Here is a 27,104-nt window from a genome sequence, read left to right as displayed (position 1 = left end):
ACTGTGGCAAGTCCTGAAGAGATTTGGGTGTCCACCCAAGTTTCTCACCATTCTTGCACAGTTCCATTCAGGGATGACGGCCAGAGTGGTAGTTGGAAGACACAGCTCAGAGCCCTTTGGCGTCGAAACTGGAGTGAGGCAAGGCTGTGTGCTGGCTCCAGTTCTCTTCAACATCTTCCTCGTCTGTGTTACAACACTGCTACGTAGAAGGATGGAGGAGCAGGCTGGAGTTACCATCAACTTCAGGGCTGATGGTAACCTGTTTAACATCAGGAGGCTACAGGCAACTACCAAACTGACTTCAGAGACCATCATTGAGCTACAGTATGCTGATGACTGTGCCCTGGTTGCCCATACACCGGAGGCTCTGCAAAACATTCTCTCGGCAGCTGTAACTGCATACACCAGAATGGGACTGACGATCAACACCCAGAAGACAGAGGTACTCTGTCAGTCCAGTGCTGACCTCTTACCAAACCCAATAACCCTCACAGCAGCAGGGCAACACCTGCTCATGGTGCCCACCTTCAAATATCTGGGGAGCATAGTGTCTGACACCTGCTCATTGGATGATGAGATCCAGAGCCGCCTCAAGCAAGCATCAGCATCTTTCGGTCGACTAAGGATAAGGGTCTTTCAAAACAACAACCTTAGACTTCACACCAAAATGCTGGTCTACAGAGCTGTATGTATCACGACATTACTGTATGGATGTGAGGCATGGACTATCTACAGCCGCCATCTGAAGAGCCTCGAGACCTTCCATGTAAGATGTCTTCAGAAGATCCTTGGCATCACATGGAGGGACAGAGTGCCGCACACAGAGGTGTTGGAGAGGGCAGGCAGCTGCAGCATGGAATCCATTATGGCCCAACGCCAACTTAGGTGGCTGGGGCATGTGCCCAGCCACAGACTGCCACGCCGTATCCTCTATGGTCAGTTACATCTAGGCCAACGCAGTGCTGGTGGGCAGAAGAAGCGGTTCAAAGACCAAATGAAGAACATCCTGAAGAGATGTCGGATAAACCCCTCCTCACTGGAGGAACTTGCTTCCTGCAGAGACCTCTGGCGCTCCCACTGCTCACATGGAGTGGATTACATGGAGGAACAGCGCATGCAACACCGTGCAGCAAAGCGTGCAAAGAGACATGCTCGCCAGGCCACCCCTGCTCCCCCCAGCACCCCCTTCACATGCTCTGTCTGTAACCGCATCTGTGGATCCAGGATCGGACTCTTCAAACATCAGCAGACTCACAATTAAAAGAAGATGGTCATCATCGTATCGATGGACAACCCCAAGCAAGTAATTATGGCCCAATTTGCTAGTGAATTAATTTCTCAATTTTGAGCCCTACATTTGTATGGATTTTCTTGGGCTCAATTGAGCACACGTGCAGCTTAAATGGAGCGTTGCATTCATCCATCCATTTACTGCACCACTTATCCTCACTAGAGTTGCTGGAGCCCATCCCAGCTATCTTCAGGCAGTGGCCAGTGGGCACCCTCAACTGGTTACCAGCTAGGCGAGAAATAAAATGGTGTGGCTCAGCATTTTTTTCAGGGACTCAGCACACAAAGCCAGACAAGCATTCACACACTCATTCATACCTAAGGACAATCTGGATCTGCCAATTGTTCTGCAATGCATATTTTTGAAGTGTGGGAGAAAACTTGAGTTCCCAAAGGAAACCCATGTAGGCACTGGAAGAACATGCAAACCCCGCATTGGGAGATTTTGGATCTGAACCCAGGACCTCCAAACTGTGGGGCTGATGCGTTAAGCACTAAACCGCTGTGCTGCCCCAAAACATATATTTAGTATTATAATTAATTATTAACTCGTTCAGTGCCAGACGTTTATATCAAATGGGAAGTGCCGAAGCCTGACAATGTTAGCCATTTTGACTCTTTTTTTGAAGGCCTACAGAAAATTTTGTCCTGTAGCTATATAAGCAGAGGATCTTTCATTAGAAAGAAGTATGTTTCTAACTTTTACCATTGTTTTGTAAAAATAATATTTTTGAATTTCCTGAAAATACCCCACTTGTTTCCAAGAAAACTTCTGAGCAAACAGCTTTTTGTGAAAGGGCGTATTTCATGCACAACTTTCACTTTGATGCTTTTTTTCTGCATTTGTGATACTTCCAATATCCAAACAATGCTTTGACATGAACTTTGCCAGAACTTTTTAGTGCCCAATGTTTCCAGTAAAGTGGTCAACTGTGGACGTTCACAAATGGGACACAAAACATCATCCCTCTCCGCCCCAAAAACTCATCTTGTAATCTTTTTTTAGAGAGAATAAAGTATTAAACCGTTAACTATCTGTACTTTTAGCTTCACTTTTCTCACTTATACTGCTTCTCCGTACGTACTCGCCATACGGGCTGCCACCTACGCTGAGGAAGTTGGGATACATCACTGTATGGACAAAGATCTAATCAAAGTCATTCCTACAATCTAGTGGTGATCATTGCCAGAGGATACATACTGACTGACATGCAGCGCCAAAGCCTCTGTAATCGTTTTCTAAAACAAAAAACAAAACATTTATTTTCTCAGAACTAGTACTCGATGATGAGCCACTCCGACGAGCGGAGTGCATCGAACCAGAAACCCGATCATCAGTGTGCATGTGTCACCCGTGTCCGTCTGTCACATTAACAAGCTTACACTAACAAATTGCTTACAGAATTACACAATAATACATCACAAATTTGGTTAAGGATCGAGACGAGACGACTTACAAGGTTACACCTGCTTGCATTGCATGTGTGCTTGTCCATCATGAACTGGGTTTGTCTTTCGGGGATCAATCTCAGGCTCAGCCTCCACATCAGCAGGCCCACTGCCAGAACGCCCACATCCGGGAGGATGTGTCGCACGGTGGACGCCGCATCGCTTCCTGTCAGACTGATGGACCTTTGTTAGCCATGTTGCTTAATAACAGGCATGTCAAACTCAGTTTGGCTGGGGCGCCGGATCCAGACTTTATGTTCTCAAGTGGGCTGGATTACTTAAAAAAATGTCAATGCCAAATCCTTACCTTTGCTTTTCAGTACTATGCTCCATCATCCAGCCTACATTTGTTGTATTTATTATTGTTACAACTATTATCATTAATAGGCAGCACGGCGGCACAGTGGTTAGCGCATGTGCGGCACAGTTCATGTCTTGGGAACCTCCTTCGTGGGTTCAAATCCAGCTCCAGACTTCCTGTGCGGAGTTTGTATGTTCTCCCCGTGCTTGTGTGGGTTTCCTTCGGGCACTCCGGTTTCCTCCCACATTCCAAAAACATGCATTTCAGGTGAATTGGCCCTAGGTGTGAATGAGCGAGTGAGTTGTCTGTCCCAGGTTGCCCTGCGATTGGCTGGCAACCAGTTCAGGGTGTCCCCTGCCCACTGCCCGATGATTGCTGGGATGGGCTTCAGCACCCCCGCGACCCTACTGAGGATAAGCGGTGTCGCTAATGAGATGAGTTGAGATTATCATTAATATTATTTTTGCTGTTGACGTTGCTATTATTTTTGTCATTACCAACTATATGACTATTTTTATTGTTATTGTTGAATGTTATTATATTGCCGACAATATTATAACCTTTTTGACTCAAAGAGCCATAAAAGCAAGAATATTTGTTTTTTTGGGGTTTTTTGAGAGAGCCACACCACATATTTTAAGACAAAACCGCACTATTTCATTTTTCTGTGTGACGTTGGATGATTTGATCAAATGTATGAAATAATAAAAATGCCAGAGCCTGTGTCCAATTTCAATATACAGTGAAGAAAATAAGTTTTTGAACACCCTGCTATTTTGCTATTTCTTCTACTTAGAAATCATGGAGTGGTCTGAAATGTTCATAGTAAGTGTATTTCCACTGTGAGAAAGATAAACTTAAAAGAAAAAGAAAAAAAACATAATGCATTATTTTTTACAATTTATTTATGTGATACAGCTGCAAATAAGTATTTGAACACTTGTGTATCATCTAGAATGCTGACCCTGAAAGACCTGTCCACCCCATGCAATCAGTAAGACTTAAACTTGGCGGACACTAAAGAGCTGTCCAAAGCCAGAGAGAAAATTGTACACCTCCACAAGGCCTGAATGGCTATGGAGCAATTGCATAGCAGCTTGGTGAAAGAAGGTCCACTGTTGGAGCGATCATTAGAAAATGGAAAAAACCTAAACATGATGGTCAATCTCAATCGGAGTGGAGCTTCATGCAAGATATCACCTCGTGGGCACTCAAAGATTCTAAGAAATGTCATGATTTGGCAATTGCTCTCACCTGCTCTTACTTGTTAATCCCCTGCTGCCACTTGTTCACTAATTAGCTCTCCTCCTATTTATCATTCTCATTTACTCACTGTCAGTCCGTCTACGAACCTCAGCGCGAGCTCTGTTGACTCTGGTTCCCGTTTTGATCCCGACCTGTTAATTGTATCGATCCGGGATCCAAGCTCAGTTCTCTTGTCCCAACTACCCGTATCCTGAGACTGTTTCTTGTATCGACCCCCGATCCAAGCTCCATTCTCCTGTCTCAGCTACCCGTATCCTGATTCTGTTTCCACTCGTCCCAGCTACCCGACTTGTTCCGATCTCGGACCACGCTCCGTCTCGCGTCGTGGCTGCCCGACTTGTTTTCCAATCTCCGACCACGCTTCGTTTGCGTGGGCTTCCCGCTCATCCTGTCCAGCGAGCACCAGATTGCTGTCTTTTTCCTCTCGCCCTGACTTCCCCGATCCCTTAATAAAGCATTATGTGAAACGTTAGGCGATTGGGTCTGCTGCCAGTTCTGGTTCTGACAAGAAAGGTGAGGAATCAACCTGGTACTACACGACAGGAGTTGGTCAATGACCTAAAAAGAGCTGTGACCATCATTTCCAAGGTTACTGTAGATAATACACGAAGACGTCATGATTTAAAATCATGCATGGCACGAAAGGTTCCCCTGCTTAAACCAGCACTTGTCTTAAGTTTGCATATGACCATTACAATTATACAGAGGAGTCATGGGAGGTTTTGTGGTCAGATGAGACCAAACTAGAACTTTTTAGTCATAATTCTACTAAGTGTGTTTGGAGGACGAAGAATGTAGGGTAGAACCGGAAGAGCACCATTCCTACTGCTACTAGGATGGAGGTGGTAGCATAAAGTTTGGGTGTATGTCTGCACATGGGACAGGACGAGTGCACCGCATCAAAGAGATGATGACTGGGGCCGGGTATTGTGAGATTTTGGGGAACAACCTCCTACCCTCAGTCAGAGCATTGAAGATCGGTCGGGCTGGGTCTTCAAACACGACAACGACCCGAAGTACACAGCCAGGAAAACCAAGGGGTGGCTCCGTAAGAAGCATATAAAGGTTTTAGCATGGCCCAGACAGTCTCCAGACCTGAACCCAATCGAAAATCTTTGGAGGGAGCTCAATCTAATCATAAGTGCTGGTTTAAGCAGGGGAATCTTTCGTGCCATGCACGATTTCAAATCATGACGTCTTTGTGTATTACCTACAGTAACCTTGGAAACGGTGGTCCCAGCTCTTTTTAGGTCATTGACCAACTCCTGTCGCGAAGAACCAGACTGATTCCTCACCTTTCTTGTCAGAACCAGAGCTGGCAGCAGATTATAATCAAGATGGCGGCGGGCGGGAGTGCAGCGGCTTCAGGCTCTCCAGTTAGTCTTTTTGTTTTTAGTGTTCTTTTATCTCTCATTTTCCTTGATAAATACTTGCTCGGCAAGAAATACCCTCATTTGCCAGAAACTTATTAACCTGGGACTAAGATTAGACTTTGACTCCTTCCACGACCACAATAATATCCACAACATTCCGAGGGATATACAGAGACCACCGGCATCTCCCTGGGTGATCTGCCTGCCCGACAAACGACGGAGACGGCGGAGGGAGCGAAAGCTAAAGCGAGGCTGCCGGTCGGGCTTAACTGCTAGGCTAAGAAGGCTGCCACACAGACCAGCACTTCCAAGCATGTTCCTGACCAATGCCAGATCCATCGTTCACAAAATCAGTGAATTTGAGCTGTGGATCGCTACCAACAGTAGCAGTAATTTTGTGATCACAGAGTCTTGGCTTCACCCGCGGATCCCCGACGCTGCAGAATAAAAGAGTGACGACCAAGACGGAGACTCCGTTAAAAAGCAGGGGTGAGGGACAATGCGCTTACGTGCATAACGCGCGGTGCAATAACAGCAGAATCATTGACAAACACTGCTCACCCGATATCGAGTTTCTAGCAGTATAGTGTAGAGTCTACAACACTGTAGACCCTTCTATCTACCGAGAGAGCTAACTGTGGTCATTGTGATTGCTGTTTACGTTCCACCAGATGCAAACGTTAGCATAGCACTAAATCTCCTGCTCGCTGCTATCAATAAACAGCAGCTTGCACACCCCGACGGAGCTTTTATCGTCGCCGGCGATTTTAATCCGGCTTAAGGACTGTACTTCCCAAATTCATTCAATACGTGGACTGTAGAAAAACTGCGTAGAGAGAGTCCACTCTTTTAAATTCCTGGGTGTGCACATCTCCGATGACCTCACCTGGTCTGCAAACACCAGAGCGGTGGTAGGGAAGGGCCAGCAGCGACTCCATTTCCTAAGAGGGCTCAGGAAAAATCGTCTGAAACAGCAGCTGCTGGTGTCCTTTTACAGAGCCACAGTGGAGAGCATTCTGACATACTGCATTACGGCGTGGCATGCTAGGTGCACAGCAACAGACAGGAAAACACTTCAAGGGGTGATCAACACAGCCTAGAGAATCGTTGGTTGCTCTCTACCCAGTCTGGAAAACATTGCCTGCTCTAGCTACCTCAGCAGAGCAGAAAACATCATTGATGACTTTTCTCACGCTGGCCAACACCTCTTTGACCTGCTGCCTTCCGGCAGACGCTACAGGTCATACAAAACAAAAACAAACACACTCAGAGATAGTTTCTTCCCCAGAGCCATCACCACCCTTAACACACACCACACAAAAAACTGAGACTCTTGCAAACACACTACCTCAAACAGATGTAAAAGTGTATTCATGCCTATGCTCACTTTGCACAATGTTGCCTAATCTGCACTACCGGATATTGCACTAATACGATCCCAAAACTGTATGTAACACCGTACATGCCCACACTTTCTTGTGTAAATATTGTGTAAATTATAACCTTTATCTTCTTTGTTCCTTTATCTTCTTGGTTTTCTTTTATCCTCAATGTAAAATGTGACCCTGGAGTGCCACGTCCAATTTCGTTGTCACAATATGTTCAACCCATTTTGTAACACTGACGATAAAGGTATATTCTATTATATTCTAAACCAGAAAGCTGAATGTTTTAGAGAAGATCTGTGTGGAGGAGTGGCCCAAGATCCCTCTTGCACTGTGTGCAAACCTGGTGAAACACTATAGGAAACGTTTGACCTCTGTAATACAAACAAGGGCTACTGTACCACATATTAACATTTATTTTCATTTTATGTCCAAATACTTATTTGCAGCTATAGCACACAAATAAATCGTTAAAATGCATGCATTGTGATTTCTGGATTTTTCTTTTTAGTTTGTCTCTCTCACAGTGGACATGCACCGACGATGAAAATTCAGACCCCCTCCATGATTTCTCAGTGTGAAAAAAAAGCAAAATAGCAGGGTGTTCAAATACTTATTTTCTTCACTGTAAATATACCATTTAAAATGTGTCTCCTTCCTGCAATTACTTAAGGGTGTTGAGGCCGTAATTTTTTGTCATAAATAATGGTTTCAGAATAAGATATTAGCAGTTCTTTTGCAAAAACGTCACAAAATGTTGTGAATAACAACGTGTCTTTGCTTCGCATCTGCGACAACCGTCTCTGCTTAAGGTAATATATTCGAAAATTGCACAAGCTCCATTTTATCTGCGAGCCATATGCATTCATGAAGAGAGCCATATAAGGCTTACGAGCCATATGTATTCATGAAAACAGCCATATATGGTTCGAGTCATGGGTTCCTATCCCTTAAATGAGAAGTGCACTGGATTATAATGCATGTGTAATAATAACTACTGTAACTCAGGTTGAGTTAAATAAGGGGAAGAATACTTAAAAGTGGGGTGAGTAGTTTGAGGTGTCCTTAAAATGCTTGAATTTAAATGTTTTCTCTAATATGTATGCGTTAACAATGCCCAACTGAGTTCAAAGAGCCTTATTTTTTTTCCCACCGGGATTTTATCGTACTTTTGTCATTGGTGTCCGGTCACAAACCGCATTACGCTAAAGGAAAATAAGCAGGGGGCTTAGAGGGGGACAGTGACATTACGCACATGGTCATGGTTTCCTTTTATTTCAGGAGGAAAATGGTGAAAGTTAAAAAAGACTGTTTCAAATAAAGCCAACCCAACCCCCCAAAAAGATGAATAGGGGAGTTTATTTGAGCACACCTAAGAAATTCACATACATTTGTACCTCTACTTACCAATGTCTCTACATACAACAGTTTCAGCATACGAAAATATACAAATACAGCACAGTAAGCACTGCTTTTTGCAGCTCCCAAAGTTTCCCGAAGGTTAACAAACTGGTTATCACTTAAAATCTGCATGCCCACAGCATGCTCTTCGTGTCTATGTCACAGTTCAGAGTTCACTGTCAATGGGAGGAGGGTTTCCGGCAAAACTCAGCCATCATTTAATCAGCCCAAATTAAATACATTTCAGCAAAATTCCATGTGGTCTCGAAATTTGTGGAAAGGAATTACCCGGAAAAAGTTTTGAGAAGTAGGGCTGACGCTACATCTGCCTCGTGCAAGGATTATCAAAAGAAGGCAACAGTAGACGTCATTGGATCAGTTTTTCAATATACGCCAGGAAAAAGAGTAAATGAATATTTTAATTTTAATATTTTAATTATTTTTCTTTTCTTTCTGTATTCTTCTTTTTTTTATTACGTGCCTCTCATTTTATGTTTATTGTATGGTAATCTAATTTTAACATGTATTTGTTTCATGTTCTGATGCTCTTTTATGATGTATTACAAAAATATCATACTGTACTGTACTGTGCTTGGAACGAATTAACGTATTTACGTAGAAAATGTGTATCTATTTACGAATTTTTTAGGTAACGAAGCAACTCCCACAAAGGTTTACATTTGTAAGTAGAGGTACAACTTTACATGCACGCACAACAAAAGGAGCTGCAATGACGGCTGTCATGTGTTTTTTTCCTTTTTCAGAAGGATTAAAGATATAAATGTCCTCCTCAAAAACGAATTTTTTAGGTTTGTTTTTTTTCTTACACGAAATTAATAATCTGGTGTAAAAAGTAGTCTGTAGTCTGTACAGCCCTTTGCGACTTCTTGTAATTAAGGGCCAGTCAAATACACATGCCTTGACTTAACATACTCATAAAATTGGATTTTGCTCATGGGTCGTATGTTTGACATGCCAACTTTATAATCAAAGACGAGGCGAGTTTCACTTACCTTACTAATCCGAGCTGACTCAGCGCCTTCTGCCAGGATGTGCCTGAAGACAGAGCGAGTGAATGAGCAGACAAACAGGTGTGAACGAGATAGATGGCGTCGTCTTACAGTTGTGCTCTGGTGTGAGAGTGGCCATGGTAATCTGGAAAAAGGTCTGCAGGAGAAGGAAGAGGAAGCTAGACACGCAAACTGCCGTCACGCAGCGATTGGTGTTGCCTAGGGAATAGATCACACCTGGTTTGATATTTTTAACATTCATGTAAAATTCGCCTAAAATTCCAATCTAAGTTAGACCCAAAGTAAATTGAATAGTGTCTTTAAGCCCTTTGGAGAATATGGACGGTGTTGGTCCATTTTGAAAGGTAACAATCTGAAGTCTTGTTCCAAACTGAAATAATCACTGCAAGTGCTACTAAAATCAGGTAATCTGATTTGGAAGACACAGAAAACAAATGCTTTTTATTTATTTATTTATTTCTTATTTTATTTTTTTGCAATCACATGATTGTAAAAAGAGTGAACGATGGGTATCTTGGCTGGGGTAATAGCATGAAGCCTTACCTCGTCCCAGGTCAATTTTGATCTCAATCTAAAAAACTAAACATTGTAATTTACACATTTTTCTAAGGATATGTCTAGCAGTTTCCAAAAGTGGCCATTTGGAGATGACCAGTTTACAGCCCAAAAATTTTGCAACCATGTTTCTTACTTTGGTCTTTTTTTAGACATTGTGAAAATGTTGTAAATGTTTGATTTATCATAGTGGTATCATTGCCAGAGGACTCATACTAACTGACATGCAGCGCCAAAGCGTTTGTATTAGTTTTCTAAAAGAAAAAAAAGAAAAACGTAGTTTTACATTTTGGTACTAAGGAACAATGCTTTTGAAAACGTAATAAGACGTGTCCATACAGTAATGTATCCTAACTGCCTCAGCGTAGGTGGCGGCCTGTATAGCGAGCAGTACAGAGAAGCAGTTTAAATGAGTAAAGGGAAGCTATAGGTACAGATAGTTAAGGCTTCAATGCTTTATTCTCTCTAAAAAAAGATTCTCTTTCCAGAAGTCCCACATTGATTGTTTACACTTGTGCGTGATAATTGTGCATTAAAATGGATTCCGGGTTGCTTTTATAGTCGGCTTTGATTTGAATACACCCTGTAAAATTCCATAAAATTATGTTGGGGATTTTGTTGGCTGACCAATGTGTCAATCAACATTTGAATCAGTCAGTATTGGCAAAAGAAATTTGAAGCCAAATTTATGCGTGTTGTTCTTTAAAAAAAATACAGGCTGTTTTACGCTATCGTAGGTTAAAGACCATATTATTGATTGAGTGATTGTTTTTTACATTAATTATTGATGTTTTTTGTTCAATCTTATTTTGTTCGGCATTAAAAATATATTTAAGAAAAGTTGAATGTTTTTAGCAAAGGTTTTCTTGTGTAAATTGAGTTCGAGACCCCTGGTTTAAAGTGACAGTGTGTAATAATAACCAGTAGTGGTTGTTGTAACTAAGCATTTCCAACCAAAGAAGACTTACTTTGGAAGCCTGAAATATACCACTTCGTGAAATTCTAAAGCCCTCTTCCATATTTATTGGATGTGCAAGGCTAAATTTCAGCCAGTGACAAGACATGAAAGGTGGTATTATCCCTGCTAGGCACAACAAAAGACCAAGCAAGTTGCAATTACCTGGAGGGGCTGAAAATATTTAAGATTGTCTTTATTGTCCTTAACATAAAATGCCAATTAGATTTTCTTGGCAAACCTGGTTTACAGTGTTTTAAAGAAAGTTCAAAAAGAACCAAAAAGAGCCAATAGCTGGAATTAGCCAGAGCTGGTGTAAGTAGCTAACTTTAAGGAAGGGGTCGGGAATCTATCACGAGCCATGTATGGCTCTTTTAAAATGTAACTATTGTACATATCTCCGTGGCGTTTTAAAGGACCTTATCCCGGCTTTGGAACATGCAAAACAGAAATACAGACGATGTCCTACTTACGAGATAGGTTCCGAAAGATCATTCGTAGGTTGAATTCATTCGTAAGTTGCTTCAGTGCTTTATTTTGTATGGAATCTATGTTTAAGGTTGATATAAGTATGTTTAAGGCTTGTATAAGTAACCTGCATTGTTTTATACTGAAAAAAATAAAATCAAGTTAAGTTTTATTTACTTTTGGATGATGAACTTCAAGACTTAAGCGTCTTCTTCCTCCGCGATAGAAAGTGGCCGAAAAAAGCGATCTAACCATTTTCTCAACCACATAAAGCTTTTATTCAAATTTCATTTAAAAAGAAACGGCTCGCCTCTTCTTTACACTTTACACCAACCATAGTGAATGTATGAACGAGATATTAAACAATAAAAATGTCAAAGTTCTTAGCTTGCTGGAGTTACAGCACAGTATGTTTACACGCGAACAAGGAAGAGGAAGCCGTATTTCTTCTTTGGGGCGGATACTAGGTAAGCTTTCACAGCGCCACAAGCCAGTAGCGGCGGAAAGAAGCGCTACAGTACTGTGCTGTACTCGGAAAAAGGTGCACAATACAAAATCTAACTTACAGCAATGTCCAAGTATTTTTCGACATCCCGAAAAAACTTTCATATCTACAGTTTTCCGTAATTCAAATGTTCATAGGCAGTGGAGCGTCTGTAACACTATTATGACAAATGGTTCAGTCCAGTATACTGGACTGTCTCAGAAAATTAGAATATTGTGATAAAGTTCTTTATTTTCTGTAATGCAATTCAAAAAACAAAAATGTCATACATTATGGATTCATTACACATCAACTGAACTATTTCAAGCCTTTTATTATTTGAATATTGCTGAATTTGGCTTACAGCTTAAGAAAACTCAAAAATCCTATCTCAAAATATTAGAATATCATGAAAAAGTATACAAGTAGGCTATTCAACTAATCACCTGAATCATCTAATTAACTCGAAACACCTTGCGAGGGTTTCCTGAGCCTTAAAAACACTCAGCTTGGTTCAGTAAACTAAATCACTGCTGATCTGACTGCTGTCCAGAGGACCATCATTGATACCCTCCATCAGGAGGGTAAGACACAAAAAGAAATTTCTCAAAGAGCAGGCTGTTCACAGAGTGCAGTTTCAAAGCATATCCACAAAAAGTCTGTTGGAAGGGAAAAATGTGGCCGGAAACGCTGCACAACCAAGAGAGATGACCGCAGCCTTAACAAAATTGTGAAGAAGAGCCGCTTCCAGAATTTGGGGGAGCTTCAAAGACAGTGGGCTGAAGCTGGAGTCCAGGTATCAAAACCCACAGTTCACAGACGTGTCCGGGAAATGGGCTACAATAGCCGTATTCCCATGGTCAAGCCACTTCTGAACTCAAGACAACAGAAGAAGCGTCTGACTTGGGCTATGGAGAAGAAGCACTGGACAGTTGCAGAGTGGTCCAAAGTCCTCTTTTCAGACGAAAGCAAGTTTTGCATTTTATTTGGAAGTCAAGGCGCCAGAGTCTGGAGAAAGGCTGCAGAGGAGCAAAATCCAAGTTGCTTGAAATCCAGTGTGAAGTTCCCACAGTCAGCAATGGTTTGGGGAGCCATGTCAGCTGCTGGTGTTGGTCCACTGTGTTTCATCAAGTCCAGAGTAAATGCAACTGTGTACCAAGAGATTTTAGAGCACAACATGCTTCCATCTGCTGAAAAGCTCTATGGAGATGAGGATTTCATTTTCCAGCATGATCTGGCACCTGCCCACAGTGCCAAAACCACCAGTAACTGGTGCACTGACCATGGCATCACTGTCCTTGATTGGCCTGCTAATTCCCCTGACCTGAACCCCATCAAGAATTTGTTGGGTATAGTTAAGAAGAAGATGAAAGACACCAGACCTACAAATGCAAATGAGCTGAAGGCCGCTATCGAAGCATCCTGGGCATCAATAACACCCCAGCAATGCCACAGGCTGATTGCCTCCATGCCACGCCGGATTGATGCAGTAATCCCTGCAAAAGGATTCCCAACCAAGTACTGAGTGCATCAATGGACATTTTCAAATGTTTGATTTAGTTTTTCTGTTATAAAATTATTTTTTTACTTGGTCTGAGGAAGTATTCTAATATTTTGAGATAGGATTTTTGAGTTTTTTTCAGCTGTAAGCCAAAATCAGCAATATTCAAATAATAAAAGGCTTGAAATAGTTCAGTTGATGTGTAATGAATCCAGAATGTATGACATTTTTGTTTTTTTAATTGCATTACAGAAAATAAAGAACTTTATCACAATATTCTAATTTTCTGAGACAGTCCAGTATATAGCGCATCTTTTCAACTTCAATTTATAGTAAGGGTGTCACACAAACATACCGCGATCTTGCCTTAAATCGCTATGAAACCCTTAAAATGAGAGTTCATTAAACTTCGTATGTTGACATTTGAGATACTTTATGATGCAAACCTTTTGATCAAACTGTAAATAAATAAAAACACGAAAAAACACTCAGGTCGGTGGACCTCTGCACACAGCACAAGGCACTCCCTTCTCTCTCCTGCTCAGTGCAGTCTGCACCGAAGATAAATATGATGATATCTTTCTCGTTTGCAGTATTTTGTGTCATTTTTACAAAATAACATTGCTTGCAGCTTGTTTTGATACCGTTATCCAGGACCAAAATGAGCCTCAGCCCTTTAAAGTAACTAAAAGAGGAAGACACTTTTTATTTATATTGATAAAGGACACAGGCTCTGGCATATTATCATTTTATAGATTTTATCAGATCCTCAAATTTCCCACAGTTAAATAAAATGTGCTGAAGAATTAGCCTTTGTCTGGAGAGCGGGATTGGCAGTTTTGTTGTATTTTGTCTTAAATATATGGTGAGGCTCACTCAAATTTTACCAGATGATGGCAGTAGCCCTTTGGCTACCTTGGCTTTCTGTGAGAATTTTAGCCCACCCCTATTTCTGACCAGGCGACTGTAAACAAAAAAAGGAAAGTTGCTGATTCCAGGACAAGTGGACAAGTGAGTAGGAGTATTCTTTCAGCAAAATCCTAAACAACTGCATCTAGCTAATTTGCGTAGTGACTGTGGCTGTTTTCAAAGAATATACTATCAAGAGGAACTGCCGGAACAAACATGATGAGTACAAAAAGCTGGAAACTGGAAATGAACACTGCTAAAAGGTGAAGCAACTGGAAGCTATTTTAACGGCAGAGCAGCAATTTTTCACAGGAGTCAAATGATAATGCTATAAAGGCGAGCTGAGAGGTGGCGACGCTGAACGCCTAACAATGCAAACATTTGACGGAGGGTGAATTAATTAAAAACAGTTTAAAGAATGCCAGGCTGAATAGTCGGCCCCCACCCATTTTTAGCTTACCAAATCCAGCCCACTTTTTGAAAAGTTTGGACACCCCTGAGCTAATTCGAGATAAACGCTGTAAAAAGGTTTAGCAACTGACAGCTGTATTAACGGCACAGAAGCGCTTTTTCACTTGACCCTTCAGGTAAAATGAAGATGCTACAAAGGCGAGCAATGAGGCACTGGAAACCTTTGATGAAGGGTGAATTTCTTAAAGACTGTTCAAAGAATTCCAGGCTAAATAGTTGGGCTTCACATATTTTCAGCTTACCATATCTGGCCCCCTACTTTCTCAAAAGTTTGGACATCCCTGCTGTGAGAGAAAGCAGGAGCAGCTAACAATAACTGCTAGCTATGAGACATAGCTTGCAGTTAAGTGGCTAACAGGAGTGGCCAGAGAAGGAAACAGTGTCGGATGCCTGAATCACAGCAACGTTCGCTTGCATGACCAGCTGTAGAAGACGAGTGACACAGAAGGAGGAAGCAGCAGCAGCTAACAAAGACATCAGCCATAGCCTGCAGCAGTGACTTACATGAGTAAATAGAGACATTGGGAAAATAAATCTAAGTTGAGCTCCTTTTAAAGGCGAGTAACACCGAAGAATGAACAGGGCTTTTTTTACACGAAGCAGCTAACAATAACAACAGTAACTAGCGACAAGCCGTATCGTACAACAAAGAAATAAAAAAGCAGGAAAAAAAGCCAGGTTTTGGGGGTCCCTTTGTTGAGCATACAAATAATAATAATGCAATATCCTGCACAAAATAAATACATAAGTTATTACAAAATCTATTGTTTTATAAAATTTTGGCTTTGAGGATGGCTTTCGCCACAACGTCGAGACGCCACAACATCGATGGGTAAACAAAGTTAGCATTAGCAAGCAGATGCGAGTGCGTCGAACGGAACTGGAGGGTAAAAACTCTGAAGATAGCGAGAGCGACATTTCTCTTGGAGGGTTTCGAAGGAGAAAGCCCTGAGTCGACGTCGCCGTAAACTCAGCGGACCACTTCCGAAAACCAATACAGGAAGGACGCCGATTCATCCTGCTTTCCAAATTCAGTCATTGTTGGCGCTACGTGGGGAGAGACGTGTCTACTATGTCCGCTGTTCTCATTGCCCCCTCGGCTAAGAAGGTCTCGCCTTCGAGAAGCAGCGGAAAAACAGGACCGAACGACGAGGAAAGACACACGGCGAATGAGGGGACTGGCTAGTTTGGCTGCTGAGACTGACTTTGCATTACGGTAGGAGGCAAACATGGCGGCGGTGCTTTGCAAAGCGACCAAAGACCGGGGATACTAGGACCGGCGAAGTAACAACTGGTAAGTTGGAGGGCGTTTGGGTGAGGCGATCAGCGGACGGTGCCATAAAAGTAGCGTAGAAATTTCAAGATGCCGAGCAGGGACAAGGAACTCCAGGGAATCAAAAAGTCACTTGGCTTTATGATGCACAAAATGGATCTAGTTACCAAACAACCAAATACAATCATGAGTTTAATGGCTGAAATCAAACATCTAAAAAACAAAAACATGGGAAAGGACAAGAGGATTAATACGCTAGAAGGAAATGCAGCAGAATTTAAACAGTACACCACGATCAATGACATTATAATCACCGGTTTGGACATCAAACCTCGTACTTATGCCAAAGCTGTGGCTAATAAAAGTATTACAACGAATGCTGATCAAGAATCTGATCAGCAACAGGTCATTGCTTTTATGAGTCATAAAGGGATATCTATCAATGCTGAGGACATAGAAGCGTGCCATCCATTATCAAGAGGTGAGATCCCCTAAAGCTACCATAGTGAGGTTCATCAACAGGAAACGAAAACATGAAATCCTTTAAGCAAGGAAAAAAACTAAAAGGGACAAATGTTTATTTAATTGAACACTTAAGCAAAAAAAAAAAAAAAAAACAACTCTTGACATTGCAAGACAAGCTCGATTTTTGAGGAAAACAAATAAGATACAAAGAACTTGGACTTCAAATTGTAGACTATACATAAAGTTAAACGGCACTCCAGAAGAAGCAAAAATAATTTAGATTCAAGAAATACAGGAGCTGGACAGATTTGCCTGCTGACCTGGATAGAGTGGTAAGTACATATAATGACACTGGACAATCTCGGACAATGGTGGATTCAAATGATACAATGGCATCCTGGACCGACAACATGGACACTTTCATTCCAGATCACAATAAAAAAAATCTATCATAATATATTAGGCCATGATCTACCCAAACTGAGCATTATTGATCACACTGACTCCAATAATTCAAAATCAGATGAATTTGATCCTGACCACAAATTTCTATCAACTAGCTCGGACAATTGCAAACATTATACGGGAATTGAATATAATACTTTTGTTAAATCTGAAGTGAAATTCTCAATAATTCACTTTGACAGTTGAAGCATATACACAAATTTTGAAGACATCACATAATGCTTACAGCACTTTGAGAACCCGTTTAGTGTGATTGCAGTTTCTGAAACATGGTTCAATGAGGAAAAGGGAGTTGATTTTGAATTAAGTGACTTTAATTTGAACTATGTAATTAGAACAAACAAAATAGGAGGAGTAGCTATATATGTGCACGAAGGATTTAAATCTAAGATAATACAAAACATTTGTCATCAATGATTTACTTGAATGTCTTACAATAGAAATTATAAATGAAAAAAGGAGAAACATTATAGTCAGTTGTCTATATATGTCACTGGGCTCAAATCTTGAAACCTTCACAAACTGGACTGAGAAAACATATTCAACAATAGGCAACAAAACACTATTCATCTGTGGAGATTTCAACATAGATTGAATGAATCCAAACAAACATAAAAACATTGATGACTATATTAATATAATGTACAGTATGAGTTTGTAAGGCCTAGTAGAATCACTTCACACAGGGCAACACTCATTGATATATATTTACAAATAATATTGAATTTACAAACGTCAGCGGATTACTGCTTTGTGCCATTTCTGATCACCTAGCAGTATTTACAGTGTATAATGAAAAGGTTACTAGACAAGAATCAACTATGGAATATATTTACAAACGGGTTAGAACTGAAGAGACTATAATATCACTCTATGAGGACTTAGTTAAACAAAACTGGAATGCTATGCATGGTACAGATGATGTGGATCGTGCGTTTGACATATTTTTGGAAATATTCACCAACAAGTACAACAAAAACTGTCCAATGAGACAAACTAATATTAAGAATAAATCTGTAAAGCATTCATGGATAACTAAGGGTTTATATCACGCTTGTAAGAAACAAAACACCTTACATAGAAAATGTATTAAACTAAGAACTGAGGAACCCAAATCCCGATATAAAACGTATAAAAACAAATTGACAGGAATAATAAGGGCGAGCAAGAAATTATACTATACCAATTTATTACATAATAACAAAAGTAATATTAAAGGTATTTGGGATTTATTGAATAGTATAATAAAAGGAAAGGATGTAAGTAATGCATATCCAAACTATTTTATTGATAAGAACAGTGAAAATTACAATTTAAATCAAGTTGTGGAAAATTTCAATAGTTATTATGTAAATGTTGGACCAAAGCTAGCTGCAAATATCCCAGAGTGCAGTAGTAAGCAATTTGAGTCACTGATAAAAAATAACTACAAAACCATGTTTTTATCTGGGGTTACGGAATCAGAGATCTTAGACATGGTAAACTGTAAAAACAAAACGTCAATGGATTGTTTTGACATCGATATCGTACTAGTTAAGCAAATTATAAATAGCATTGTGAAACCATTGACATACTTTTGTAATCTATCATTTCCAACAGGCAAATTCCCAAATCAAATGAAAATACAAAGGTTATACCAATATACAAAAATGGAAACAAACACATTTTTACAAATTACAGACCGGTATCTCTGCTTCCTCAGTTCTCTAAAATATTAGAAAAACTTTACAATAAAAGACTACAACAAATTTATAGATAAACATAAATTGATTAATAAAAGTCAATATGGTTTTAGAGCAAACAGATCAGCAACTGTCGTGATTGCTAACTCGAGTCACCTGGAGCAATCACGTGGATGCCCTCTGATTGGCTAATTTTCCCTTCTTAAGCACGCTAAGCCCAGACCTCTTCGTCTGAGGATTACGTTTGTACCCTGTATGACTCTTCTGATTACCTGTTCCGTCTTGATCTGTTTACCAGATTCTGCCTGCCTCCGATCCGACCTGCTTCCGTCCCACGCTACGATCTTCTCTCCAGCCCCGGTAAACCTGACCTGCTAGACTTCCGCACTCCGATTGGCTACGTGTTCCGAAGCTACCTTCCCAGCTCCACGGGTGACGTCCGACAGCACTCACGTCTCCCACTAGCCCTGTACGCTTCCCTAAATAAAGAACTTTAATGAACGCTCTGGGGTTTCCTGTTCTGTTCTGGTCCTTCTGACAGAATCCTCAGACCAGAATGGACCCCACGTTCGTACCTTTGCCCTCTGACGACTCGGCAAGTCGCCTGTGAAGTGGCAAATCTGGCTCAGCAAGTACACAGGCAACGACAAAGACTGGATCAATTACACCAGGATTCATTCGGCGCCGTATCCGCCGAGCCTCGAGTGGGTGAACCAGAGAAGTTTGGGGGAGATCCCGCTCAGATCCGCCCATTAATAGTAAATTGTAGGTTAATATTTGACCTCCAGCCCGCAATTTTGCTACTGAAGCAGCCAAGGTAGCGTTCGCCATTAATCACCTCACGGGAAGAGCGCGTCTTTGGGGAACGGCTGCCTACGAGAGAGGTGCTACGGCGTGGACGTCATTCAACCTTTTGGCTTAAGAGCTGACTAAGGTATTTGACTCGGGTTCTTCATCGGCCGATTCCTCCCGTTCGCTTCTGAACATTTACCAGGGTAGGCGCACCATAGCAGATTATGCAATTGATTTCCGTAGGCTAGTGGCGCAAAGCCAATGGAATGAAGAAGCGTTGATCGATGCTTATTTGCATAGTTTGGCGGACTATCTCAAAGACGAATTAGTGTCACACGCTACCCCAGGTACGTTAGATGAGGCCATTGAGTTAACCGGCCGGATTGACCGCCGGGTTCAGGCTAGACGACGGGAGCGGGGAGGTCCTAATCGAGTCGTTAACCGCCCGACTTCAGAAGAGGGTAACGTACCGAACCCCCGGGTCCCGGCCGCCCCCATTGTTGAAAGAATGGAGGTGGATCGGGTCTCTCTTTCCCCCGAGGAACGCCAGCGAAAGTTCGCTGAACACTTATGCTTATACTGCGGCGGCAAGGGCCATCGCGTGACCACCTGCCCGGTAAAAGTCAAACGCCCGTCGGACATACATCCGCTTGAGCTCAGCCCTTGTATCGGCTCCCAAAAACGCTAGACCCGTTATCCAGGCTTCTCTCTACCTCTCCGATTCTACTCAGACATTTCCGGCCCTGATTGACTCTGGCTCTGAGGTAAACATTCTCGATCTGTCCCTCGCCCGCAAGTTAGGTATACCTGTTAAGACACTCCCTAGTCCTATCTCGGCACAAGCGTTAGATGAGCACTTGCTAGGCTCCGTTTCCCAAATAACGCTCCCTGTCGAATTAAGACTTTCCGGTAATCACAGACAGAGGATTTGTTTCCACCTGCTGCACTCCCCCAGTCAACCTATAGTTCTTGGCCACCCCTGGTTGGTCCAACATAATCCACACTTTGATTGGCATTCTGGCTCGATTTTGGAGTGGGGTATAGACTGCCATCAAACCTGCCTGCGCGCGGCCTCTCGACCAGATAGTTCAGTTTCCCCGACGCCTCTACCCGACCTGTTCCAGGTTCCCGAGTGCTATCATCATTTACGGGAGGTTTTTAGCAAGGCTAAGGCCTCTTCCCTGCCACCCCATCGGCCTTATGACTGCGCAATTGATCTACTGCCCGGGTCAACTCCCCCTCGGGGTCGGCTCTATTCCCTGTCGGCTCCCGAGAGGGAGGCCATAGACAAATACACATCAGATGCCCTGGCGGCCGGCATCATTCGACCTTCTTCTTCGCCAGCGGGAGCAGGGTTCTTCTTCGTTGGGAAGAAGGATGGATCCCTCCGACCTTGCATCAATTACCGGGGACTCAACGATATCACGGTAAAGAACCGGTACCCGTTGCCATTACTTGCTTCTGCCTTCGAGGTACTTCAAGAGGCTACAATATTCACAAAACTTGATCTCCGTGACACCTAGCATTTGGTCCGAATCCGGGAGGGAGACGAATGGAAAACGGCGTTCAACACCCCCACCGGCCACTACGAATACCTGGTAATGCCGTTCGGGTTAACCAACGCTCCCGCAGTCTTCCAAGCTCTGATTAATGACGTGTTACGAGATGTCCTGAACCGTTTTGTTTTTGTAGACCTGGATGACATCCTAATCTTTTCCAAGTCCCAAGAGGAACATCAGAAACACGTCCAGCTCGTCCTCTGTCGCCTCTTGGAGAACTCCCTGTTTGTCAAAGCCGAGAAATGTGAGTTCCACTCCAGGATTGTGTCATTCTTGGGCTACATCATAATCGAGGGGAAGCTAGAGATGGATCCATCCAAGGTATCGTCTGTCACTTCTTGTCCCGTTCCGGAGAATTGTAAGAAGCTAAGGCAAATTCTTGGTTTCGCCAATTTCTATAGAAGGGTCATCCGTAATTACAGTTCAGTGGCGGCTCCCCTCACAGCTCTTACCAGCCCTAAGGACACTTCCCAGTGGTCCCCCGCAGCGGATGAGGCCTTCAATAAACTAAAGACTTGCTTTTCCACGGCGCCTATTTTGCAGGTACCAGACCCCGCACGGCAACTTGTGGTTGAAGTGGACGCGTCAGATGTGGGTGTTGGGGCTGTCCTGTCCCAGAGATCTTCGGAGGACCAGAAGATGCACCCGTGCGCCTTCTTCTCCCGGCGGCTATCCCCGGCTGAGCGCAACTACGATGTGGGGGATGGTGAGTTGCTGGCCATTACGTTAGCGCTAGAAGAGTGGCGGCACTGGCTGGAGGGGGTGACAGTGCTGTTTATTGTCTGGACTGACCACAAGAACTTAGAATACATCCGTTCGGCCAAGCGACTAAACCCACGATAGTCGCGTTGGTCTCTGTTTTTTGCCCGCTTCAATTTCACCCTGTCCTACAGACCCGGCTCCCGCAATGTAAAACCCGACGCCCTCTCTAGACAGTTCCAGAAACCCGAGGACCAACCCCAGGGTCCGGCTACCATTCTCCGAGCATCACGCATGGTTGCAACCGTCACATGGGACATAGAGAGGCGAGTGATTGAAGCACAACAAGACCAAGCCGGTCCCAGCTCCTGTCCAGATGGCCGATTGTTTGTCCTAGAACCCTTACGTTCGGAGGTCCTACAGTGGGGGCACGATTCCTACCTGTCTTGCCACCCAGGGGCAGCGCGAACGTTTTGTGTCACGACGTTTTTGGTGGCCTTCCATAACTAAAGACATAAAAGACTACGTGCTGGCTTGTCAAGTCTGTGCCTCACCAGCGTCTGGCCGGTCTACTGCATCCCCCTACTGATCCCTCATCGACCATGGTCACATATAGCTATGGACTTTGTAACCGGGTTACCTGAATCAGAAGGTATGACTACCGTCCTGACCATAGTTGACCGGTTCAGTAAAATGGCACACTTTGTGGCTCTACCCAAACTCCCCTCCGCTAAAGAAACCGCCCAGGCCGTGCAACAGAACGTGTTTCGCCTCCATGGCATCCCTACTGACATTGTCTCTGACCGGGATCCTCAATTCTCATCAGGGTTTTGGAGAGAATTCTGCCGTCTGCTGGGGGGATCAGTCAGTCTCTCATCAGGGTTCCATCCCCAGTCCAATGGACAATCGGAACGGGTAAACCAGGACTTGGAGACAGCACTGCGCTGCATGGTGTCTCGGGAACCACTCTCTTGGGCCAAGCACTTACTTTGGGTGGAGTATGCGCACAACTCCCTGGTCAGCTCCTCTACGGGAATCTCTCCCTTTCAGTGCGTGTATGGCTACCAACCTCCCCTGTTTCCCAGCCAAGAGGGAGAGGCTTCCTGCCCGTTTGCGACAGCGAACGCTCGGCGCTGCTGACGTATCTAGGCCCAAGCTAGAACAGCACTCCTTCGAGCAGGCAAGTCCCATTCAACTGGGGCTAACCGACGTCGAAGGCCCGCTCCGGAATATCAGGTGGGCCAAAGTGTTTGGCTCTCCTCCACCGACCTACCGCTGAGGGTGGAATCCAAGAAGCTGGCGCCTCGATTCCTTGGTCCATTCACTGTGGAGAAGATCATCAACCCCTCAGCCGTCCGTCTCCGCCTGCCAAGATCAATGAGGGTTCATCCCACCTTTCATGTATCCCGGATTAAGCCCGTCCGCCAGAGCCCATTGGCACCTGAGACTCCTCCTCCTCTGCTGGATAGGGACCCTGTCTACACTGTTCGTCGCCTGCTCCGCTCCCGACGCAGCGGACGTCGACTCCAATACCTGGTCAACTGGGAGAGATATGGCCCGGAAGAGAGGTCGTGGGTCCCCACCCGGCAGATCCTGGACCGTTCCCTCGAGAGAGTTCCACCAACGACACCCGGATCAACCAGCGCCGCGGTCGTCCCCGAGGGCCTTCTGCACGGTCACCTCCGGAGCCACCCTCTGCTGCCCCTTCGGATGCTGATGAGGGGGCTTCTGTCCATTCGGAGGAATTTTAGGTACTGTATTGTTTTGACTCTCTGTTTTTTGTTATGTTTTGTTTTTTTCAGTTGCCTTGTGTCTCGTCACTGATCGTTGGATTGTTTATTCCTTTTTTTTTGGGTTGTTGGAGACGTGCCTGTGGATTCAGTGACTGCCGAGGATTTCGGGTGACCTGCCTTGGTTCCCTCTGGGTGACGTATTGGAATATTTTTTTTTTGCCTGTTTGGATTACTTTTGACTTCTGGTTTTTGCCCTTGGAATACCTGCATTTTTTCTGCTTTTCCATTTTTTTCTGGAGTACCTGTCGGCCTGCCCGTGGATTACTTTTTGATTTTTGAGGGGGGGGTTCTGTCGTGATTGCTAACTCAAGTCACCTGGAGCAATCACGTGGATGCCCTCTGATTGGCTAATTTTCCCTTCTTAAGCACGCTAAGCCCAGACCTCTTCGTCTGAGGATTACGTTTCAGATTCAGATTCAGATTCAGATTCAGATCTACTTTATTGTCATTCTAGTACACGTGTATACAGAACGAAATGTACCCTGTATGACTCTCCTGAATACCTGTTCCGTCTTGATCTGTTTACCTGATTCTGCCTGCCTCCGATCCGACCTGCTTCTGTCCCACGCTACGATCTTCTCTCCAGCCCCGGTAAACTTGACCTGCTAGACTTCCGCACTCCGATTGGCTACGTGTTCCGAAGCTACCTTCCCGGCTCCGCGGGTGACATCCGACGGCCCTCACGTCTCCCGCTACCCCTGTATGCTTCCCTATTTAAAGAACTGTAACGAACGCTCTGGGGTTTCCTGTTCTGTTCTGGTCCTTCTGACAGCAACAATGGCTATTATTGATGCAGTAGAAAAAAATCACCCATAGCATAGAAAAAAAAGAGATAGGCAGATACTTAAAAAAGCATTTGATACCATTAATCATAATATACTATTAAAAAAATGAAAAGATATGGCATCAGGGACGTGGCTTTGCAATGGATTCAAAGTTATGTGACGGGGAGGAAGCAATATGTGAAAATGGGAGAGTTGTCATCTGAATACTTGGGCATCTTTTTGGACTGTGCTACAGGGTTCTATCCTGGGTCCCAATTTATCAAATTTATACATTAATGTTTCAAAACTATTACAAATAGTAATATTTGCAGACGACACTAACATTTTCTATTCAAATGATAACTATATTGATTTGGTAACCTGAATTAATTAACCTAAAAGTATGAATGTATATAAATAAGTTATCTTTAAATTTAAATAAAACCAAAATAATAATTCTTGGTAATCGCAAGGCAAATCAAGATTTAGAAGTAAAAATGGATGGTGCTGCAATAGACACCGAATCAGAAAATAAGATAATAGACAATAAATTAAGCTGGAAAACACACATCAGACACATACAAACTAAGGCATTTCAATAATTAATAAAGCCAAATTCCTTTTAAACTATAATGCTTTGTATTTATTATATTGTTCTCTAGTTCTGCCATACTTAACATATTGTGCAGAAGTCTTGGGCAAACATTACAAAAGTTCACTACAGCCCCTTTTTATCCTCCAAAAAATGTGTAATTAGAACCATACACAGGGCAGGATATGGAGATCATACTCATATTTTATTCCTGGAGTCCAAATTATTAAAATTGGATGATTTAGTGATTTTTTTTACTTTAAAACTGCTTTTTAAGGTCAACAAAAACATAGTGCCAGAAAACATCCAAAAAGTATTCATTCGGAAAGAGGGAAATTATAATTTAAGGGTCTGTAGTAAATTCATAATCCCAAAGGTGAGAAGTACAGGGAAAATATATGTGTGTCTATGTATGGATTCAAACTTTGGAACAATTTACAAGACGAGAACAAACAATGTCCAACTATTCACTTGTTCATATTTAAATACAAAAAAACATTACTGGCGGAATACAGAGATTAAGAAAATGGGGTATGAGTTATACGAGAGATTGGGAATAGTGCGTTTACAACTATGGTTAACTTTGTTGTTATTGTTGCTATTGTTATATCAAAATTGTTATTGTTAATATTATTACTATTGTTGTTATTATCATTGGTGCCGCAGTGATGTTTGATGATTAGTGGCATTATGATGTTGAGGGATGGGTACTACGAAGATTAGTGTATAAAATTTGTGACTATTGTGATAATCATAATTATTGATATCTGACCTATGTAATATCTATATCCATAAGACTTTGTTATATTAGACACAAGAAGAGAAGAAGATCTGTAAAATGTATGTAATAGGGAAGATGAAAGGGTAGGGAAAATAAGCATCTGCTTCTTACTACCCCTTTTCGAACATGTTATGTAACATTATTTTGTTTTTGAGTCATTGTTTTTGTCCTGTTTTTATTTTAATGTTCAAAATAAAGTTTTCATTCATTCATTCAAATTATAATACCATTTATTTTATTCACTCTGCCGTGACTTTTAACTCATTATGAAGCAAATTTTAACTAGAATCCATGCATGACACAACAAAATGTTTGTTAAAATATTCACTTTTCAGTGCAACAACAAATAAACTACAAAATACAAGAATGCACAGTACATCTTTAAAAAGGTAATTGTGAAACACATCCCTGAAAAACATTAGAACCAGTGCTTTGGAAACAACTTTTTGGGTAATAATAGTTGTACATTTGATATGTCCCCCTGAGACTCATGTCCTGCAATGGCCCCGAATTACAGAATCACACAAAAAAATATGAATTCTTTACATTGATTGTGAAATTTGCATTGAAAACATGGTATGATTGATATGAATAGTTTTTCAAAAAGGCACAATTTAAAAAAAAAAATCAAAAATGTCACGATCATCCTCTTTTAGCGATGCCGTTCATTTCCAAGCAAAACAGTTGTGACTCATCCTTTAGCCGAACTTCAACTCTATTCTTTCTATTTCCTTTGACGTGTTTCAGCATGTGTGTGTGATTGTATATGTACATCACAATGCTGAATGTCGATTCTTTTACCAGGGAAGAAGAAACTGATGTGTGCAAGTGTGTGCCAGTGTGTGTGTTTGCGAGTGAGTGCGAGTGTGTGTGTGTGGGGGGGGGGGATGTCTGGGAGGGGCGTGTCTCGTATTGTGAGCCTGATCCTTTTGTTTCCTCAGGAAGGAATAGCCTGACAACCAGTCAAATGTTTGTCAGGCTGGTCGGATTATTGGCACAAATATTTAGCATTTTCACAACTGTAAAAACAAAACAACAAAAAAACAAAAAACAGCTAATTATTATTTCATTTGCATAAACCCGTAAGAGACTATAGTAGACCCCAGGATACTCTATCCTGCCTTTTGACTTTTTCACAGAGTCAAAGATGTTAACCAAAGAAGTATTAAAGTCCTTTGAAAGTGAGTCAACAGGCCCAATATAGAAAAAGAAGGATGCAGTTGCCAGTGCTAAGAGTTCCAGGAGAGTGAGTGATGTAGCAGGGCAGATATTGTGGCAGCTTGAACTTTGATGTTCTGCATTGATAAACTTTGAACAGCTCCTCAAAATTACCAAGAAAAGGATCAGAGACAGCCGACCCTGGATATGCTCATCCGCCTAACTTCGTTCTGTTGAGGGTT

The 27,104-nt window shown here is 42.5% G+C and overlaps 2 protein-coding genes across 2 annotated transcripts in view; both read right to left on the bottom strand.

The window, feature by feature from the left end:
- LOC148348007 (piezo-type mechanosensitive ion channel component 2-like) overlaps positions 1-9,499 on the bottom strand; it is an 85,870-nt gene extending 76,371 nt beyond the window's left edge. Inside the window, exons 1-2 of the mRNA XM_088322162.1 lie at positions 9,479-9,499; positions 2,748-2,913 (exon numbers count right to left, since the gene is read on the bottom strand). Of these exons, the coding sequence (XP_088178288.1) occupies positions 2,748-2,837 (90 nt within the window). The 5' untranslated portion in view covers positions 2,838-2,913; positions 9,479-9,499. The remainder of the gene's footprint in view (positions 1-2,747; positions 2,914-9,478) is intronic.
- Positions 9,486-27,104, bottom strand: part of LOC148348006 (piezo-type mechanosensitive ion channel component 2-like) — a 31,051-nt gene continuing 13,432 nt past the window's right edge. The window contains exon 3 of the mRNA XM_088322163.1: positions 9,486-9,694. Within this exon, the coding sequence (XP_088178289.1) occupies positions 9,498-9,694 (197 nt within the window). The 3' untranslated portion in view covers positions 9,486-9,497. The remainder of the gene's footprint in view (positions 9,695-27,104) is intronic.

This window comes from Urocampus carinirostris, chromosome 18 (genome assembly GCF_059441175.1).
Source record: "Urocampus carinirostris isolate Australia breed hairy pipefish chromosome 18, RoL_Ucar_1.0, whole genome shotgun sequence".
NCBI lineage: Eukaryota > Metazoa > Chordata > Actinopteri > Syngnathiformes > Syngnathidae > Urocampus > Urocampus carinirostris.
The sequence above is the reverse complement of the archived record's forward strand: the minus strand, read 5'-3'. Positions and strand labels throughout refer to the sequence as shown.